This window comes from Serinus canaria, chromosome 10 (genome assembly GCF_022539315.1).
Source record: "Serinus canaria isolate serCan28SL12 chromosome 10, serCan2020, whole genome shotgun sequence".
NCBI classification, from domain to species: domain Eukaryota; kingdom Metazoa; phylum Chordata; class Aves; order Passeriformes; family Fringillidae; genus Serinus; species Serinus canaria.
The window spans coordinates 13,662,764-13,679,213 of NC_066324.1; the positions used below are offsets into that span (position 1 = coordinate 13,662,764).

The 16,450-nt window shown below is 39.2% G+C and overlaps 1 protein-coding gene across 13 annotated transcripts in view; it reads left to right on the forward strand.

The window, feature by feature from the left end:
- Nucleotides 1–16,450, forward strand: part of TCF12 (transcription factor 12) — a 159,433-nt gene that overhangs the window by 109,663 nt on the left and 33,320 nt on the right. For 2 of the 13 annotated variants that reach the window (XM_030228541.2, XM_030228544.2), the window contains exon 1: nucleotides 10,006–10,298. The exons of 8 other annotated variants lie outside the window; for them this stretch is intronic. In XM_030228541.2, coding sequence (XP_030084401.2) covers nucleotides 10,176–10,298 — 123 coding nt within the window. In that variant the 5' untranslated portion in view covers nucleotides 10,006–10,175. Of the gene's footprint in view, nucleotides 1–6,342; nucleotides 6,437–10,005; nucleotides 10,299–13,369; nucleotides 13,395–16,450 lie in introns of those variants that run through there. 3 more of the 13 variants (XM_050978729.1, XM_030228542.2, XM_050978730.1) reach the window with 3 other exon arrangements.

A 16,450-nucleotide genomic window follows, 5' to 3' on the forward strand; every position in this document is an offset into this window, starting at 1 on the left:
TACCTGGAAGCCAGGATTGCAGCTGCAGGCACTCTTAAAAGCTTTTGCTTGCATAAGCACTTGGGCCCCACTAGAGGCTGAATAGCTGCTTGATAAACAAAATGAACACAATGCCTCAAATCATTATTCCCGAGGCCAGGAATATTCTTCTTTCCCCCCCCTCCCTTTTTTTTTTTCCCCTTCAGCAGCAGCTAAAAATAGTTTGGCAATTTACATTTTAACAGTTGCGTGTTATGTAGGGTGGCTTTACAGTCTAGCAGATGATTTCTGCTAGATTAACAAAAATATATTTAAAATGTCAGAGAAGCTGGAACACATAGCAGTGCAATTTTCATGAAATTTATTACAGTAATTCTAGGCAGTAATAAAGCTTACGCTACATGTTTAATATTTAGTAGCATCAGCCAGGTAAAGAGATCATTTTGGAGAACGAAAGATTTCTCTCATTTGTCGTACCAGGGTTTAATTTTAACAAGCAGTATTTTTCAAATAGTTTTCATTTAATTCTTCTTCTGTAAGATTGGAGACAATGAAAGGTTGATAGATTTTATTTGTGCTGTACCAATCTGTGCAATTAAGTGCAGTTACTGTGAATAATCAAGAATTGTGATGCTGCAGCTTTTAAGCACTGTTTCTCTATATTTCAATGCTTTCACTGCTCAATAGAGCCTTGAGGTAAAATGACACGTTACCAAAAAAGTCCAAAAAATTTTGAGATCCTACGTATGTGGAAGATGATACAAAACTGAATTTCACTGAGCATCATGAGAAATTTAAATTGAGTAGATCATTATGTAAGTGTAGTCTTTATTTTAAATATACTTTCCTAAGAAGCCGGAATGTATTGTGGGAAAAAGTTGCTTTAGTGCAGAGAAGTTTAATTACAAAATGAAAAGTCAGAGGAAAGATGATACTTAATTTTGTTATACAAATTTGTATTTTTTAATTTTTCAGTTTCTGAAATATTGGTTTCTGCAATGTTTTTGTTTGTATAAGGCTGCCATGTCAACGGATACTCAGCAGTAATTTAATTTCCTAGATAACTGTAATTTAATAACCGTCTTTTAAGTAATAATGATTCAAAAAAACCCAAACAACCCTTCCTCTAGTTTGTTTCTTTTTCCCTTGGTTTTACATGGTATTTTCTGAAATTATTTGTTTTGAGGTTTATCTTTTTTAATGTTTTCTTATCAGGGCCTAAAGTAAAAACAGTTACAGAGAAAAGTGCTGGTGAATTGCTTGGTTTCTTTCTGGAATGCAACTCAATCTGAATTTGTCCTCTTACTATAAAAATTAAATGTTCCAGGCAAATGCATTTTTAAGTTTTTGTGTTGTGACTTGTTAAGTGGTGACTCACTGCCCAAAACATTTTGAATGTTGACATGCAAGCGTTTATGTTAAACTACAACTACTAAATTTAAAGCACTCTGAGGAGGATAGAAATTAAAAAACATATTTTTTTAAAAGCCAGGTTTGAGTGAACAGCAAGATTGTGATGCTGTTTATGTTATAGGGGGGGAAGTACTGTTCAGTGAGTTAGATTGTCTTCAGAGATTGAAAACTGTTGTATTTCTGAGAATTCTTCTGATTGTAGGAGTTAAGTAAGCCAGACACTAATAAAATCATGTGACCTAAAACCAGAGTAGCTCCTCGGCCAGGCAGAGCAGTGTCAGGGCTTCCAGAGAGCTGCTCAGGCTGCACAGGGAGAAGACAAACAAGGGAGGCTCTCTCAGAAATGCCCAGGGACATGATCATCCAAAAATGGATGGGCTCTGAGCAGAAACCTCCTATTTACACGTGGAGTCAGGAAATATTTCAAACTAACATTTGTTACTAGTACCATAATCATTGCCTATCATGAGGTCATAATTCTAAGTAAAATCGTGTGAATATCTATCATCATTCTTTTGCTATTTAATTAGTGTCATATCAGAGAAATAACTGGAATACATTGTATCTGTTGATTTTTGTTACAGAAAATGAGCTGTGACATACAGACATAAATGTCTGCTTGTTTTCTGTGTAGTTTCTAATAAGTACTTTGAGTATATTAGGCTTTCCATAGTACCTGAGATGTTCAGTTAATATTAAACTTCGGATTGCACTTATTTAATAAGAGATTGTCAAATTAGTATTTCCTGATACCAGGGATTTCTTTCTAAGTTCAAACTTATATTTTTCAATACATGTAAGACAACTTGTAGTTTCATTACAGGGGGTTCTCATATATCACCCTCTATGGTATGTGTATAGTCCATGGGTGCTAATTTCTTGCAAGAACTATTTATGGTGCAAAGATACAGCAAACTGTGTTTGCATGCACAGAACTACCTCCCATTTAAGGCACTTTTCTTTCTGTTTCCTGCCAGTCTTTTAAGACTGAGCTTGTAGAGATGTTTCAAAACATGTCACATAAAGATACTAATGGCACAAGAAGAAAAATAATAGATGTTACTCCCTTCTGTGTTCTCTCCTTCCTCTACCCCTCATAAAGGGTAAAAGGGGATTATTTGAAATGGTAAAATGGGAAGTATCTTCTGAATGATTATCTGAAACCAAGTTTTTGAGAGTTTAAAGTTTATACTGTATCAGAAATAATATAATATTCACCACAGTGAGTGGACTCTGTCAGTATTAGCAATTTCCATGTGTATTGAAGTAGCCTGGTGTAAAGCAACACCACTGGAATACTTCATGAACTGTGTGGCTCTGAATCAAAACTTCAGAGCATCCTGGGCAGATACTTTGTGTGATGTTGAACTGACTGTGAGGTTGTGTTTAACTGACTTTCTAGGGAGACATGTTTTGGTAAGATTTTTTTTTTCCTACTGCCCACAAACAGTGCCAAAATGTGAAAAGCAGGATTTGGTTTCTTCAGATCTGTTCTGAACCGCCTTGCACAGTCAAGTGATACATTCAACTGTCACTTGTCTTTAATAGTGAGAGCTCTCAAAGCCAGCAGGAGCTCTCCTGACCCTCTCCTCTGCTGCACTGCTGTGTTTTAGAAAGCAAGTTTAAATAATGAAACTGAGTAAATAAATCTTTATGGATAATGCCACACAGAACTTAGGATTTCTTCCTCAGTACACAGTCTTCCATCTTCTGCTTTCTGCTTGTTCTTTGGTTGCTTGATTTATGGAATAAAGTCTTTAGGGATGTGCTCAGTACTGCTTTTTAAACACTGTGTTCGTCTATGTACCTGAACAAAATGCAAATGTATAAAACATCCAACCTCTAAATTATCTTACAAATCAAGTAAAAATATATGAGATGTTATGTTAAATAAGAAAAAGGTCTGTTTTTCTGGTTAGATTATTGTAGGGTTTTTTTCAACATGTCCTTTATTTGAAATCTATCTGAAAACCGCAGTAGCCTCAGATGATAGCATCCCACCTGCTCTTTGCTGCATGAGAACATTTAGCTGTCATTAAACAAGCAGGCAGCCCATTGCAAAGTCCTGCTGTGAGAGTTCAGCTCGAGTTCTCACTGAATTAGGGTGAAGGTACTCGAGCAACTCTCTCTTAAAAGCTTTTTTTAAAAATTGCAGTCAGATTATTTTTCCAAACTAACTGTCCTGTCATCTGACTGTGGTGAACTAATGCAAGGCTGCTTAATTGAGAGATCATCTCTGAAAATCTTGCAAATACATACATCCATGATGGATATATAATGATGTCAAATAATTTCTCTGTGTTTGGATTTATTGGAGGTAGTTTATTTTTGAAGTATTCGTAACATATCAAAAGGAGTGTATTGGATGTTCTTAAATTAGAGTGTAGATTTGCATAAAAGAAGTTTAAATTTTGTGCATAGTTAGAAAAAAATGTTATTAAAAAATACTAATGAGTTACAGCTCATGTTATTTAGGGAGAAGTTACATGGAATTTCTGCAACTCTGCTTTTCCTCAAAGATGAATGTGTCCATTACCACAAATTGGTGTGGTGTTTTATAACAATAGATAAGGATAGAAGCTTTTCTGAAGACTATTTCTTACTATCTTTTGCTTGATAATACTTGTGGCTTTGGTGGGAAGATGTTTATAATGCTTGAAGTGAGCTGGGAAAGTCGTGAGGAATGTTGTGTTGCTGGACTTCCCTGGGCTGTTGAAGTGAGCAGTTTCCCTTCGCTTGCTTGCTCAGCCCCAAAGGGGGGCAGGCTGCTTTGCCTGTGACTGAGCCGTTTGTCAGAAATGGCCAGTGCGAAAGCAAAACAAATGCTTTTCAAAAGAATGGTACTGAAAGCACTACATCATTTTAAAGTAAAATTTCAGATGTAGATGTGTCTTTACACAATGAAGCAAAGAAATTGAATTAAATTATCTCCTATTTTAGTGCCACAGTTGCTTGTGACATCAGGTTTTATAAAGCGGGCAAGTTGATCACTCTGGGAGATGTAGTTGTGGGATTTCATTCCATTTGCACCGATACCCAGAATTAGTTGTTAGTTCTTCCTTTCTGTAAGGTACAGGTGGGTTCCTGATCCTGGATGTCGGAGGGATTGTTTAGCTTGCGATCGCTCTCGGCTTCCTTGGCAGAGCAGTTTTGCCGAGCAGCGAGCTGGAGCACAGGAGCAGGGGAGGGACGCATGGCGCTCCGTGCCGAGGCACAGCTAGCGCTCGGCATTTCGCCTCGCCATGTTCCGGAGCTCCCTGACAGCGAATCGCTGCCTCCGTCTCGGCGGCGTGTGCGGGCCGGGCCGGGCCGGGCGCAGGTCGTGCCTCTGGAGCCCCCTGCAGGCCGAGGGCGCCGGCGCAGGGCACGGCCGGGCCTGGAGGGAGCCGCGGGCGGGGCGGGCCGGGCCGGGCCGGCAGCGGGACCCGCCGTCCCCGCGCGGCTCGCACGGCCATCGGCCCGGCCGGCTGCACTTGGGGTGCCGGGATTGCACTGCACGGAGTCTAGTGCGAGTTTCACTAACAGCCGCGCTGGTTTATCTCAGGGTTTAAAACTCTTCTGAGGTCTGCATAGGTTTCTAGGTTGGATAGGTTTTTAGCACGTTTTGTGGTGATTATCTGGCTTCTGATAGGAGAGTTTATTGCCTCAGGATAATAAACATGTTTGTTTACTTTGTAATGCAGATATGGGTAGTTAAGACCTTCCTAGAGGGCTTTCAAACTGTAAGTGCTTTATATTGCCAGAAAAATAATAGAAATTACTGAACTTGAGCAATATCCTATCAAAGTTATATTTGAATGGTTTTGAAACAAATTTCTAACTTCCTCTAAGAAATTTTTTGGGATTGATTGTGAATAATGGGATATGCAACACTTTTTTCCTCATTCTTCCCATTCCAAAAAAAAAATCTTGTTTAATAACTTAAATATCTCATAAAATTCAATAATTTCAACTTGATCATTGAGTAAATTCATTATTATTTAGGGAACTACTGAACAGAAAAGTCCTGGCTGCCTTTTCCTATTTAAAAAAAATGTTATTTTTTTATTCATATCTGCTACAGCTAACTGGAGATTTTTGCAGAAAAAAAAGAGCCCAACTCAACAACAAAATCCTCAACAACTATCCCTCAACCTTGTAATACTGCAAGGGGAAAGCAGTGGATAGCAATTAATATTGATTTAATTAGTATTTACTGTCTATTCACTATCCCTTCAAACTCTTACCTTGGTTATAGTAACATGAATGTTAAATGTGCAGTTAAAGAGAAACCCTTTGAAAAGGAAAACCACCAAACTATTTTAGCTCTTGTGTGGATTAGCAAATTAATTTGCATAAAACATCATCCTTTGGATATTGGCAGGAGGGATTGCCTATAAAATTTAGTCTACTGGGTTATTTTAAATTGCCTTCCATACAGCTCATCTGCTCCATCTCTGCTGAGCAGCATGCTTAGTGGCTGGTTAACACAGAAGGCTATCCTTCCAGGATTTTAAAATAAATTAACATTTACTTAGCTGATGAATTACATGGAGGACAGTATAATAAGCATTGTGTTTTCCCCTGAAAACAGCCAGGTTTCTTTCTTACAGCTTGAAATCTTGTCTATCCTGACAGCTACATTATGCAGCATATTCAATGCATGGCTTAGCAATGGTCCTAATTCTGGCTTTGCTGTACTTAATCATCATAAATGTTTGGCTTTAAAGTAAGTTATATTTGGAATCCAAAGATGTATAGGTTTTTTTTCCTGAATTTTTGCCGAACAAACAGCTCAAAATTACTATGTATATTTTAGATAGCAACAGGTTGTTCTGTATCAGTTCCAGTCTGTCTCTCCTGTTCAGGTTCCCGTTTTCTTAGAACTGATAAGAACTTTATCACTTGTGAAACTTCTGTTCCTCTTTGAACGTGGCTGAAATTGATAAGAAGTTCCAGCCTTGGACAGTGTGGGGTGGAAAGGAGAGAGTTCTAGGACAGTTGCCTTAACCTTCTAGCTTTGGAAATAAGGCAAACCTAGCCCCTAAGAAAATAATGGAAGTTGGTAAGAACAAAAGATCTGGTTTCCCTATGGAAAGCTCTCACCATGTTACTGTTTTTTTCAACAAGTCTGAAGCTAGCTGTCCACAGGGATGTACTTGATACTTGGTTTGCACCTCATACTTGCTTTTTGTTGGTGAAAGAGGAGATTTAATTTCTAGTAGCACATAATTTAAAGGGATTTGGTGTTTTTTGTGTTAGAACATCTAAAATAACCAAACTGATCGAAGGCATTAACCTTTTTAAAGCGTTTTGATATTTCAGGTTTGTGGAATATGTTTGACTAGAGAATGGCTCATCTGTTGAGACAGTTATGTAACTATCTTTCATATGCTATAACATTCAGTAATCTGTGGAAATTGTGTTTATTTTTTATAAATTCCAGTGATGAATTACATATGCTTTATGGTGTATTTGCTTTGTGACTCTGACAAATGGAACAAAAATGTATTTCACATAAAAGATTGTTTTCAGGGAGAATGTGAATGTGGTTCATTCACAAAATCTCTTAGCGTTAAAATCATCTTTGAAAATACTCTCTTACAGGTAGCTTCATTTATTTTTAGGTCAGTATTTCACTCTGCATCAGCTTTCATAATCTCTTTACATACTTTAGGAACAGGCAGTTTATTGTTTTTGACACACACTACAGGGTCATGAGTGGAAACAATTCGGGCTACAAAGTGCATGTCAGTTCAGTGTTCCTCTGCTGACGGCATGTCTGTCTGAAATCAAGTTTAAAAAATTGGCCCTGTCTCCAGCTGACTTGTTTTGTCAGGCTGAGTCATAAGATTAACCCTTGACTTGTCACCAAGGAAAAATGGAGTAAACAACTGTACCCTGTACAGTACCACTTATCCAGCTATGATTCATTTCACTGTAACATGATTCTCTTAAGAAAACAAATTTCAGAGCAGCTGTTGCTTGGCTTAAATGAGGATTAGAAAAATTGCAACCACAAAACAAAAACTTGCTTTGGACTTCAGGGGCTTTTGGAATAGTTACCTGGTAGCAGTTCCTGCAAATGCAGTTATTGCTAACAACATAACATTTTCTTCAGCAGTCTTTCAAATTCTTCTGGTTTAGGTTCATATTTTATCCTGGTGAAAGTAAACTTATGAATGTGGTTTCAGGTTTGATATGCAGATGGAATTATGGCCTGATCCTGTATGGTCAATCAATGTACCAAATGTGAGAAACAATGTTTTCATACAGTAAATGTAGAGCAGATACAGTGATATGTTTCAAGCATTGGGCACTCCAGATTTTATTCCCAATGATGTAACTGAGTGTAGGACAAATAATTTCCTTTTCAGTAAAATGCAATTGTTATCCTTTTGATTTGTGGGGAAGCAAGCCAGGAGCAAATTCATTTAGTGACTCATTATGGAGGGACCAGTTTGTCTACAAACAGACGTTTGCAGTGGCGTTCCTCACTTTTATTGATCATATTGTTGCTTTTGTCTTACCCGTGTGCTGGTGAACAAGGTTAATGATTTACTTCTACTGATAAATGTTAGTAGTGTTAGTAAACATTACTAGTTAATATTACCTATATATTTTTTGTTACACTGCTCTGTATGAGTACAGAGCAGCTGAACACAGAGCAGCCTCCCACCAATGCTACACAGTCAAGTTAGGTTTCTCTGCTTGATGTTTTTAACATTTTTCCAGTTGCTGATATATAGGTGGATAATGCTTATTATTTGAAGGAGGCTTGATCATGCTCTTCATCTCTAATACAACTATTTTGAAAACTGGGCATGTGTGCATGGAGGTGCAGTAGCAATTACAACTATGCAGTTACCCTGGAAGTCCTTCTAATGTTTCAAAAGTTTGCATGCTAAAATTATTTTTTAAAGGGTTCTCTTACTAATTCAGGTCTGTAAGCTAAGAGTGTCTTTTCCAACTTTTCTAAGTTGTACATTATTCTGAAGTAGTGTTTCTAATCTAGTCCACTATAAGAAGTAGCACATGCAAAGATCTGAAGATCTTTTAGCAAGTCTCATCTGTGGAGTCCTGAACATTAGTGAGAAGCTTTAAGGAACGACATTGTTAGCTGCAAATCAAAGGTTCTTATGGACTCTCTTGGGACTGAAATGGGTCTTTGTGGTCCCTAGGGAAGAAGGAAGCCGCCAGTCACTCTGCAGGCCTGGCAATTTAATAGTCTGCAGTATAGTGATGTTCTTTTTTGCAGCTGCTGCTGCTACGCCTTTTGTATCGGAGAGGAGTTTGGTTCAGATATCATTAGCTTTGCTGCATAGTTAAACAGTTCTGGATGTGTAGTTTGACTTGCAGTAAAAATGCAAGTGTTCTTCAGCAGATGGAAACTTCAGGATGTATTTGCCAACATATTCTGAGCACAGTAGTCTAATTGACTGGAAGAGTTCACCGAAAAAGCATTTGAAGCTTGAGATGGGAATATTTTTTGTCAGTGTGTATATATTCTGTATATTTATAGACACTACAGTAGTTATGTCCTGAGATAATGGACATTACACAGAGATTTTTATCTGATTGTAGTATTCAGCTGCAGTCAGTTTATCACCCTTGTGGATCTTTTTAGTTCAGAGGGTTTCACTGACACACGAGGTGCTTGGCAGAATGAACCAGACTTCTGCAACTTACTTTCTCTCCCTGTAAATGGCTGAATTGAACTTTACCCATTTTTTTCCTTATCCTGAAATATTTTCCTGCTTTTGTCAGGAAGAAGGCAGGGAGAATTCGCAGCATTGGCAGTAGACACAACTGGAGGTGGAGAAACGTGGTTGTGTGTTAACCTTTTTTTCCCTGGATTGAAGTCAGTATCTGACTTAGCAGAAGCTCAGTTAATAACCAGCTGTGTTCACTTGTAGAAAATAAAAAAATGTACGCCTCATTAAGAGTTAATGTTAGTTAGTGCCCCTGCTCAGTGAAGAAAGCAAAAAGGCCTATCAGGCATTGATAGTGTGGAAATATTGAGGGATCTCTGTGCTGGAAGTTGCAGTCTGTTTGCTGTATTGAATAGTTCACAATTTTGTGCTGTGACAAAGTTGCTGAGGTCCTCTCCCCTTCTCTGCCCTGTCTTGTATGGGCACGTATGTGTGCTTTATTCATACAAAACTGTATTATACAATATAAAGGGACCCTGGACTTTTGTTTCCGAGAGAATCCTTCCTTAGAGGTTGTATACCCCATCTTAAAGATGGATTTTGGATGATTCCATACAAAATACACGATTTTTTTTTTTTTTTTAATTTAACCCAAGCACCTTGTGTAGGTGTTGTCTGTGTCAGGGTCACTCCCTGCCCCGTCCTGCCCTGCTCGGAGGGGCCCGGGAGCGTGGGGTGCTCGGGCTCTCCCCTGGGACTCGCTCCCAGCAGCTCCCCGCGCCTTTGGGAAACGTTTGCCAAAGTTGGAAACAACTTTAGACAGAGCCAGATGGCCGTGTGGCTGGAGCTGCATCGAGCAGCGTCTGCACGGCCACAAGTGCTCTAATTTAATTAAAACAAAAAGCAGACGATTATCTCAGGGCTCAGGACGTGCCCATGTGCGGGTTCCCTGCGGCCCCCGGCGCGTAGGGCTGCGTGTGCCGAGCCCTCAGCGCCCGCGGGCCCGTGCGCGCCTCCTCCCGGGGCTGGGGCCGGGGCGCGGAGCGGGGGCTGGCGCGCCCCCCGCGCCCAACCCCCGCGCCGGCCGGAGATGGTTCAGTCCTGCTTTGCATAAGCCGCCTTTGAGCGCTCCATGTGCGCGGCGGCGGGTGGATGCCGTGGGGAGCGGGAGGCGGCGCGCTGAGCCCGGCCCGCGCCAGCCGCGCCATGTACTGCGCCTACCCCGTGCCCGGCGTGGGCAGCAGCTCCCTCATGTACTACTACAACGGCAAGACGGTGAGGGGCCGCCTTTGTCCGGGGCCGCCGGGCCGGGCTCACGCAAGTTCGCTCCGGGGCCCCGCCGGCCCGGCTGCGCTGGGGCGGGAGCTCCCCGGGGGCGCACGGCGGTTCGGGCTCTGAGGGGGGACCGGGCTGGGGCGGGGGGCTGCTTTGTGCGACGGGGGACGGGCGGCCGCGCAAGACCCGCCGAAGTTTGTGTTCCTGCGTGCCCGCGCCTTTTCTTTGGGGGTTGCAGGTTTGGCTGGGGTTGTTTTGGGTTTTTAAGCAGGGCCCTCCCCGAGCGCTGCGGGCTGCCTGTGCAGCGCTCACGGTCCCCCGGCTCCGGCGGCCCGAGCCCCGGGCAGCGCCGCGCACCGGGCCGGCCGCCAGCGCTGCCCTGCCCGCACCGGGCGCTCACCGCGGGACTTCGGAATCATTAAATGTTCTGCGAACATCTGCGGGAGGGGGGAATGCGGATTCCGGAGGGGGGGGGGGGGGGGGCGGAAATTTCTTCTCTTTGGATTGAACTTAGTGGAAGTTGAACCAGGTATTTCTGTTTCGTGGTAGATAGTTCTATTTTTTAAATTAGGACACCAGTTCTGATTTTTGTGTGTAAAAATTAGCATACGATGGTAAATTAACAACGGCGTGTTTCTTCCAGTCTGTTTATGTTGTATGTGGTTTTGGCTTTCTTCTGTTATAAAAATAGTATTAAGTAGGAAAAGGGGAGATGTTGATACTGATCTCTTTTTGTGGCTTTTTCTTTGTTTTGTTTTGTTTCTTTATTGCTGGTCCACCTCCCGTGGGCCTGTGTGAGTTTTGCTTTCATTAGTAAACTTTTTTTTGCCAAGATTTTTGTTCAATGGTAATTAAATTATGAATCTTTATATTCATAAAAGACGATGTGTACGAGCTTTTTGAATAACAGCAAAGGCACTGGAGGAGAGGTTGAGGAATCAGTAAAATCGCTTGGTCTCTATTTCATTTCCTTTGGTATAAATGCCAGCTGTCTTTCAAATATGAAATTATTTTTCTTTCATGTCTGCTCCTAGGCTAAAACAATCTGTTTGAAGTTTTATGTGAAGATATATATAAGACTTAAGTAAAATTAACTATACAATACCCCTGAAGCAAAGGGAATATAACTTGCATGGAGTTTTGATTTTATTCTTTCTAGAGCACAGATCACTCTATTACAACATTTCTCTTTGTTCTTGTAGCAGGAAAAAAGGCTTTGATCTTATTAAGTATTTCCAGGCATATAGTAGATGGAAGTGCTGGTACTGTAGGAGGGCATGGCTTGAAAATTGATAGCATGTGCCTGTTATGGGTCAGAGGTGACCTTTATGAGCTTGAAAACTTAGTAAATAGATGACAAATCATATGATCATCCTATATCATGTTGCCCAAGGTTTTATTTAATTTTTTTTAAAATAAAACCTCTTAATAACTTTTACCACTGTTTCTCCTAGGAATATTGCAAGTTTGCCTAAATTACTAATTTAAATATACATAAGGAGGTTATGTGGAGTTGTGGGATTGGTTTTTGTGTTAGCTTTTGAAGCACGCCTCTTGGTGTGTATGCCAAATCTTTGTATGAAGCTTTCTACAGTGAGAGAACAGTACATACCCTAATTTTGATGTCTTAGTGCTTTTATTTGTATTGTCTGATAAATTAGTGGTTGCTAGCATGAACCTCATTGTTCAAGTTGGAGATTTTTATTTAAATTGTTGTATTAGATTTTGGGTGCTGGCATTCCTCGATGCCTGCTAATGGATATAAAATCTAATTTATTTACTCACAAAATAAATGAGAAATCATGTATAGAAAATGTGTAAACTTTTGATTAAAAATATTTTCTGCTTTTCAATTTCTTTAATCTGTAAGCCAAAACAAAGCTTAATATTATGATTAAAACTAAGCATATGAGCAACCCAATAGAAGATTTGGTGAGGACTGACACACATATTAAAGCCTGAAATATAAATCAGAGCCTTTTACTGTTAGAAGAAGTTCAGTTTTTTAAATTTCTTTGTAATAGGAATGACCCATCAAAGTAAAAAATAATGATTTAATACAAATCTCTTGCTGTGGAGCAAAATTTTACTGTTATGTGTGATAGGTGCTACAGGAAAAAAAAATGTATTTCAAGAATCCCCTTTAAATCAAAAAGAAAAAAGACCTAATCTGTTTCATAAAGAAAATAAAGCAGTTACACTGTACTAGACATAGCCTGTTTTTTTTGTTGTCGTGTTTGGGTTTTTTTGTTTCTTTTTTGCCCTTCACCTGTTGACATATAGAAAATACTTTCAATTTAAGGAAAGCTTGTAACATTTTTGTATAGAGCTTTTAGGAAAAAAAATTAAAACTATACTTAAAAATTGTTTCTATCAATAAAGTTTTGTCTTTTCTTTCACTCAAGAGCCATGCTGCACACCTCAACCCCCAAATATTCCAAATACCTAATCTTCATTAAAACTAAAGCTGCAGAAATATTTAGGTAGAGATAATAGCACAAATGTAAATTATGTCATTTTGTGGTTTTATTTTATTCCTTTTTTTTTAACTAATGCACAATTAAGCAAACTTTGTCATTCGCTGTGGCCTTTTCATTTGGATTTTAGGAAGTGCAACAGTACTGAAATGATATTTAATAGAAGTCTGATACCATCTTTGTGTTTAAAAGTAAAATAGACTTGCACGATTTCCACTGTTTTCAGTTCACCTACAAGTATAGAAATAAGTTAGTTATTTTCTAAATGTACTCTAGAATTATTTTAATATAGATGACAATACAGTAATATGTCAGTTATCACCAAAAGAAATAATTTTTGCAAAAAAGGTTGTATTTTATTTTATATCGCCTATTACTACTATTTAATTATGAGAATAATTTGTGAGTATATTCACTTTATTGTTTTATTTTGTGCATTTTATGGGTTGATTTAATATACCAGTCTATTTACAAGTATATTTTATTATTAAATAAATATTTATTTTTCTCATCATAGGCTGAGATTGAGCCCTTCTCCAAGGTGGAGAACCTGCATCTTTTACAGTAGATTTCTACAATGCCTATTTAAAAAGGACCAAAAAAAAGTCAGGAGATATAGGTATTTTGCATATATGCAGTATGTTGTGATTTGCTTTTTGGTGAGCTAGCTTATATTGGGATATTTTTTGAAAAAAATACTCTTTTCCTTGAGAATTTTGAGAGTGCAAAAAGCTTTTTATAAGCATGTTGCTGATGAGCATATGTATAGATGAACAAATACACAGAGTGTGGGGAGAGTTGGGCGTGTTTGGGGGTTTTTAGGGCAGCAATTGCCGGTCCTGCGGCCGTCCCTGAGCGTTGGGGCAGAGCGGCACGTTGATGATCCTGCGTGATGCTCAGCTGACACAGCAGCGTGCCTCGCTCTGCCTGTTCTGCAGTCAGTGATGTACTAAGGCTTCTAACGTCCATGTAAAATGTTTTCGGTTTGTAAATTTTGGAGCAACCAGGTGCTAAGATTCAGTTTTGCTTTTATTAGTATTGGGCCATCTAGTACACAGGGAGGAAGGTACAATTAAAGCTGTTCTGTACCATATGCTGCCCACAGCAACTTACACAAGGTCAAAGCTAACATTTGTGAGTCAGGACAAATATAAGATCATCTGGAAAATCTCTAGGGGTACGCGGCTGTGGACATTGAATAAAGAGAGATAGTAAACACTGGTCAGCTGGATTTTTATTTCTTTCTGTTTTTCGCTCTTTTCTTTCCCCTCCCCATCCCACTGAAAAACGATGAGTTACAATTCATCAGCCCAGGAGAGTTTTCCCTGCTCCACTCCATTGGGTTGAACTGCCAATCTGCTGAACAGTGGTCCCCTGCCAGAAGGGTGTCTTGTCTGCAACAAGCTTTATTAATGCTTTAAAGGGAAGGTTATGTCCATTTCCTTGGGCACATGACAGCAGCCAGGGAAGGGCTCAGGTGCTGTATGGGCAGATCTGTGTTTCTCAAAACACACTCCAAGGAGGAGCACGCCCCGTTTGCTCCCTGCCTTGGCTCCCATTAGCACGTGCACAGCAAGGTCTGGCTGGAGAAATACAATAGTCTGTGCTGGAGGTGCAGAACTAGAGAGTGGCTTCAGAGAACAGAGGGACAAACTGAAAAGATGGCCTGTATCCATGCTGCGTGTTTCTGAGGGCACTGCTGGTGCTGGGGATTCCTCCCGCAGCTCGAGCGGCCTTCTGAAATACGGGGAACAGGTTAAGAAACAGGCAGAGTAGTTCAAGTGTTCTGGTTTTCGTTTCCTGAAAATCTGAATTCAATCAGGAATTTTTGAAGACATAGTTGCATGTGTCCCTTAGTGACAGCATGATTTGAAGAGTGTGGTGAAGAAATTTTGCTTAGGAAATAAAATATAAAAAGAATCTTCAAGCACTATATAAACACATATTTCTTCCTAATGTTGTTTTTGCTGCCTTACCTTCTTTTTCTTTCCCTCTCTAGTTCTCACTACAATAAAAATAAAAACTACTAATAATATAAAAACAGACCAGGCCAAAGGGTTTCTCTATACTGAATTTGAGATTTTTGCTAAGTTTGTCTCTTGCTTTTTATCATGACTTTGAAATTGTCATTCCCTAGGGAAGGAGCTAGGAAATGCTTGTGCTATGTATCGTTACAGTGGGATTCTGCATTTCAAAAATACCCAAATAGGCATGTATAGCATGCCTAAACTGCATAAACATTTATTTAAGATGGAATTCAGTTTAGCTACTCTAAAAAGTTTGGATTTTATACCATCCTTAAAAAATATTATTTCATTTGTAGACAGGACTGTTCTCTTAAAGGAGTCTTTCATTTTCATTTTGGATAGTGAGAAGGTTTTTTTAAGTACATGGACCTTTACACCTGATATTGGAATCAAAAGTATGTTTGAGGATGTGGTGATACTGACTTAGTACACTAGGGCTCTTCATTTTATCATCTTGTTTAAATACCAGTTAGAAAAGAATTTAGACTGGATCTTGGGTTTGGTTGGGGTTTGTTTTTTTTTTTTTTTTTTTTTTTTGAAGCTTCTGTCTTGCTGTAAAGAGGAGCATGGAAAACTGTAATTAATATTCTACATTCCTGAAGTTTTAGTATATGATTTTGTCAGAAATACAATAAACATGGAAACAAGTTTCCTTTTCCTAGAACTGCCTTTCAGCAAAATTAGCTTTTGCTGCAAAACCTGCAGATAATACTCTGTAAAGTTCTGCCACATGTACAAATCATTCATCAGTGCACACTTGCATGACTGATGCTGATGGAATGCAGATAGGCTACTTAGCAGAGTTTACAAGCTACAGAATAGGTTATTCATCTTTACTGGTTTCAGAAAATTCTGTCTCAAGCAGCTTGACAAATATTTTCCTGAACTTCCAAGAATTGCTAATAACTATGCTTAAATGAGTAACATAATTCATAATTTCATAAACAGTGTGTGTGATGGGAGCCTTGGTCTTGAGATAGCATGAGCTCATCGGAAGTAGGTTTAAGTTGCTTCATTGCTGGTTTTTTAATCTGCTTTTAACATTAATATTAAACATTGATAAATATTTAAGAATTTGAAACAGGAAAATTGCCTGAGAGGATGGATGCCAACAGGACTCCAAGTGTTATATTTATTAAATGCATTTATAGAACAAGACTTGGAAGTTTTACATAGCATAAAATTTGGTAAACCCAGATCTTCAAATTACTGTTGAAGTTATTGGCACTTGTACCAGTAAACAGAAGCAACAGTGAGTAATATTTGAAATGTTTTAGATATATTAGGTCCATAATATATCTAAAACATTTCAAATATTACTCACTTATATTTCATATAAGTTTCACGGTTGTGTTCATTACCTGTGGTAATCACCAAGGCAGACTTCAGAATTGGGATGATGTTTTGGTTAAAAAAAATCAAACAATTTTTTTAACCAAAACGAAAACAAAAATCTGATGTCATACAGCTAATGTCTCTCAGCTCTGAAGTCAGGCCCCACCACCACCCCAGATAAAGAAATCTTGAGTTGTCATCCTTCTTTTCCTGCTGGAGAGATGTAAACCAATTCAGGGTTCAGGAGAGACTGATGTGGGTCTCTGACCTGACATCCTCTGCAACCCGTTTGTCCTGCTTGCCTCAGCGGAGG